The following is a 5,293-nucleotide window of genomic DNA, read 5'->3' as shown; positions in this document are numbered from 1 at the left end:
GACTGAAAGAAAACCAATTTGAAACTGAACTGTCCATAAACAATAAAACACAAATATCTTACAGGTGTCTTCACAAAAAAAAATTATATAAAGTCTGAAATTTAAATTAATCATGTTTCCATCTCCTTTTTGGATACTTTTCACTCACACCTTCCCAATAGTTTCCAGTACAGTTATACTCTTCATTATCCATTGAGTCACCCAATATTAAAAAGATCACACAATTTATCGCCCAAACAAGGATACTTTTGAAAGTGAAGGAAAACTACTAATTACTAATAATTACATCGGGTCTTCAGGTGTAAACCATAGCCCAAGTAATCCAGAAAATATGATCAACATGGCCAAATTTTTCCCTGTCCCTCAGAGACATAGGTCATATGAGCTTTCTGCTAACGTAATAAAACTAAATCTTGCTACAAGGTCAAGGGCAGAATAAGGATTTGACTATTTTCTCTCCCAGACAATACATGCACTTCAATAGTTAGCTTAATCTAAATATGAGAATTTCAAACATCTTTATAAGATCAACAAAAGAATAACATTGGATACAAAAGGATTTCCTTGGCATCAATAAAATTGAGTGACTGACCTACAGGCCTTGAATCTGGAAAAACCTCCACTGAGAGGGAGAATCTCTGAAAGCTTTACTATAATTAATGAGGAGATTTGATATACCTCTGAATCAAAAAATATATCTTATTTATCATGCCGAGCCATTTTTTCTCAGAGAAGACTTCCCAGAAGCCCAACTAGTATGTATTTATAGAGATTTAATTTTACATACATCACATGGTAATTTTAATGAGTAGGTGTTATAGATATGTGCTATCCTATCATACCCCTAACTATAACAGCTTATTTTAAATCCAGTCAATCTCAGAACTGAGATAGAGTGTTGACCTAATGGCAAATTTATTTCAACAAAATAACTAAATACCCTAACACATTCTTCAAACTGATTTTTGTTTTGTCATAAATGCACATAAGTATCCAAAAAGAACATGGCAATATTAAATACAAAGTCAATCTAAGCTCATTATTAAAATTAATTTCAAAGGCTATTTCCCCACACTCATCATGAAAGATAATTCAGAATACAAAATTAAGCATTTTCAATTAATATCAGTGAAAAATAAAAATTATTCTGATAAATATAGTTTTTTCTAAAGGCTTACCCCCCTGGTTTTTCATGGAATAAAAAATAGAAAATAAAAAGAATTCTTAAACTAGTATTTGTTTAAAGTCGGCAACAACTGCTTTCTTGGATTACTGAAACAAGAGGAAGGGCGATTATGACACCTTGGGGAAGGAATAACAAATATGATAAAGAACATATAGTTTGCTATAATGCAATGAATTTATTTACATACACATTTAGAGTTCCAGATGTGTGATTCCTGTGTGAAGATAATGATAAAAACTGTTTAAAAAGAAAATTAAAAGACAGGCCAAATCAAATTAAAAGAAGGTAAGAATATTCAATTTGTGGTGCTTCTGTACCGGTAAGACACTAATGTAAAGAGCCAAAGTATGGTCAGCTGATTAATAGGCTTAATAACAGAACAAATTATTCAGGAATAAACAGGGCCCCAAATAGGAATCTTATAATATGGTTTATGCTACCTAAAGAGGAGCAATTAATATTCATGCTTTCTTTGAGACTATGGAGTTATAGAACAAGAAAATGGTATGTGGGCAGGGAAAAGCATTACGAAAAGGAAAGAAAATACTGGTATTATGAAGTATAAGCTATTAAGACAGTAAGAACAGAGAAAGGAAAGAAAATACTGGTATTCTGAAGTATAAGCTATTAAGACAGTAAGAACAGAAAAAAATTCACATTATCAAGGGGGAAAATTTATTTTCTAAATTCTGTGTCAGAAAGGTAAGCCAAAAGTTAATGGTAAAAATCAAACTTTATTCAAAGTAATGATTTTTTCATGTACATGGCTTTGAATTTGGTTTTCATATTCACTGACAAAAAGGTCATGATATTTTTCAACTTAGAAGAAACTATCCAACCAAATCAATCAGATATCACAGAAACATTTCTATCACCATTAGGAAGTTCAATTTAGAATAGTTTGCCATCCAAATAATGCCACTTTAGCTAATACATTTATATTAAAGTAAAACATAAATTACATTGAAAATTACACATTTGCGAATTGATTCATAAACTAATTTCCACTAGCAAAAATTTTCACTTTTATGTAACTAAGAAAAAAATAACTGAAAGCCTAAAAATTTGAAGAAAGCAGTTCCTGGAGCAACTTTCAAACATTTCTAATGAGAAAATTTAAATAATTTAATTACCTGTAATATAACAAGAGCATTTTCTATGGAAAGGTCATCTGATGGTAGGCCTTCACTTTTCCAAATTAACTGTTCACTTTCAGTACAAAGAAATCTCCTCAGATCAAATTCTGAAATGTTAAAAATATCAATAATACTTCACTACAATGATCTTGCACTTGACTAATAGAAGGGAATAAAGCTATTTAAAATATAGTGAAACAAAAGTACTGCGACAATTTTTAAATGATCCATTCTTCCACATTTACCATCCAAATCCAAGGGGAAAAAACTTAAAAAAGAAAAGTGCAAAGGAATGGAACTTAGTTAAATTATATTTCTTCTATTGAGTGAATGTTTCACAACTATATTTTGTGAAAACTCAAAATTCACAAGGAATTTTGAAGTCCTTACATCTCATGATATTAAATTATTGTAAAAATAAAAGTAATAAAATGTTTACCTGCATTCATGCAATATCAAAAATAATTCAGTGATTTCAGTTTATTAGAGTGATTTAGGAATAGAAGAATCATAACAAACAGTTCTCAAGACATCTGTGAAATTCAGCAAGCCTAAAGTAGCTATGGTATCCCTGTAATTTACAGAAAATTTTCCCCATTTATAAAAAGTAAAATAACAGAAGTCAAAAGGTACATTTTTAGTACACTGAAATTTCAAATTCATGAATACAAACTTTCAAGACCAGCTGATTTGGTCCACTCTTCCAAACAGGTTTTTCTCAGACATTCAGGAGCAGCAGAAAGATATGTAATAAACGCAGCCGCTAGCTGAGCTCTTTTAGGAAGAGTAGCTAACTCCTCTGTTATCTCCACAACCTGGCAAAAAAAAAAAAAAAGAGAGAGAGAAAGATATGTATGGATATGTTCTAACATGGAAGAAAATGACAGCTTTAGAGAGTTCTGACTGTGGGAAAAAATTATACATTGGTTTAAGTAATAACCATTTGTCTTGAATACAATGGTCAAAATATAAAAATAACCATAAGACCTGAAACCCTGCTGTGATATTTCAAAAAGCATGAAATCCTAATATATTTATAGAAACAAACATATTTTGTCATTGAAAAGTTCCTAATGATTATAAAAAGCAAAACTTTCATCCTGACCACAGTTAGATGTGAATTTGCATCACTCTGTAAAATAAGATAGAGACATAGAGTATAAGCAAAGGTGTAAAACAAAGATAAAGCATACAGACTCAGTGAAGGGCTTAGTGTGGATAAACCATAAGCAGAAGAAACAGTGATATAGAAAGGATGAAAAGAGAGGTGGAGCTGATTGGGGACAGATTGTGAAAGGTTTTCCCATACCAAGCAAAGGAGTTCCTTTTTTAACCTGTGTCATGAGCCATGGAAAGTGTTTAAGCAGGCAGTGAGTAATGTAATTAAACTGGGTTTTAAAAAGATAATTCAGTTGATAAATGAAGGATGAACTAATTAAAGGGTCAGAAAGGAGGAAGACAAGTTAGGAGAATACAGATGAGAAAAGAAAAGGATTGTCATTAAAAATGGAAAATAATATGAATACTTGCAAATGAATATGTTAAGTAAGCAAAGAAGAGTCTAAGACAACCCACATGTTTTTAGTGTTGATGCCTAGAAGAAAGATGCCTCCAGTGAAATAGGAAATAATGGAGACTTTGACTGAGAAAAAGGTAAGTTAATTTAGACATGTTGGGTTTGAGATGAGAAACAACTAACTGTGAATATCTCAAATGTAGTTGAAAACAGGAATTTAAACTCAGCAGTGTAGCTTTGGTCATCATCATGGTATGGGTAATGTTAAGACTGGATGAGATAACCCCAGAACAGTTACAGAAAAAGGAGCTGAGGAAGAGAATACCAAGGACAATCAACATTACTGGGTGACAAGATAAGAATCAGGTGAGGGAAGGAATCTAACTGGTTAAAGAAAACAAGTAAGCAAACAACAAAGAGACAAGATTGATAAAGTCGAAATGTTAGAATATCCCAAGAAGAAATAAATAGTCAACAGTGTTGAATCCTAAAATTACTGGCCTGGTGAAAGTAAATTCAAAAAACTCTCTAAGAACTACTAATTTTCCATGAACTCATTTTTGTCCCTGCCCTTCCCCTCAATAACATGGTAACTCAAAAAGAGATAGGTTGTTTTGCTTAAAATCCATTCACATAAAGATACTTTGCTTGAAGATTAACTGACATAATGGCCATTTATACCTAGGTCATTTATCCTGAGTCAGCTGCAACTTAATGGACATTACATTATAGGTTTCCTGTGTTTTAAAGACAGACTCTTTATGACCCCACCCTCAAACGAACCTGTGCATTCCATCTCTTGTGTTCTCTATTGAGCTGATTAATTAAAACTTCTGCAGCTTTGATTGTTTCTTGTGCTTTGCTTACTTCAGCTTCAAGTTTGGCAGCTTCTGAAGTCCTGCTCTGAAATCTACAAAAACACTGAATTTTACTTAAAAGCAAAAAGGATTTAAGAGAGATTTAATGAAATTACCCTTAAGTAGTAAAATAAACTTTTATTCCAGAATTTAATCAATAATAATATTGATAATATTTGTATACAAAATATCATTAATAAAACGGACAAATATACCAACACGCAAAACATTCTCTACCTCAGAAAACTTGACAGGGTCTCCATACCCTACTATATTATGTACAAATTTATTGATATAGTATTTAAGGTCCTAAGACTGATCCAATTTATCTTTCTAGTTTTGTTTCAATTTATCCCAATCTAGCAAAACTATATGTCAATATCTGAAAAATTTTATTGCTTAGAAAATGCCCTATCCTCTATCTCCTGTGTTCTTAAGGATATTCCTTTTGCCACTTCCAACCACTTCCTTATCCCTATCTCATCCCTGAACCTAATCCCATCAAACATGTATCTACCTACCAAAATATAAACAAATTTTCAATATACAGTCCATTATATATAATCTCTTTCTACAGGCCCATTTGCCAAAGTTTATA

The 5,293-nt window shown here is 31.7% G+C and overlaps 1 protein-coding gene across 1 annotated transcript in view; it reads right to left on the bottom strand.

Annotated features, from left to right (window-relative positions):
* The window catches only part of LOC103599419 (cytoplasmic dynein 2 heavy chain 1-like), a gene marked incomplete at its 5' end in the record, with an annotated part of 226,059 nt that overhangs the window by 182,514 nt on the left and 38,252 nt on the right, over positions 1-5,293 (bottom strand). Inside the window, 3 exons of the mRNA XM_008583524.1 lie at positions 2,320-2,429; positions 2,996-3,137; positions 4,622-4,748. Of these exons, the coding sequence (XP_008581746.1) occupies positions 2,320-2,429; positions 2,996-3,137; positions 4,622-4,748 (379 nt within the window). The remainder of the gene's footprint in view (positions 1-2,319; positions 2,430-2,995; positions 3,138-4,621; positions 4,749-5,293) is intronic.

This window comes from Galeopterus variegatus, unplaced genomic scaffold, assembly GCF_000696425.1.
Source record: "Galeopterus variegatus unplaced genomic scaffold, G_variegatus-3.0.2 Scaffold2954, whole genome shotgun sequence".
NCBI classification, from domain to species: Eukaryota; Metazoa; Chordata; class Mammalia; order Dermoptera; family Cynocephalidae; genus Galeopterus; species Galeopterus variegatus.
The sequence above is the reverse complement of the archived record's forward strand: the minus strand, read 5'-3'. Positions and strand labels throughout refer to the sequence as shown.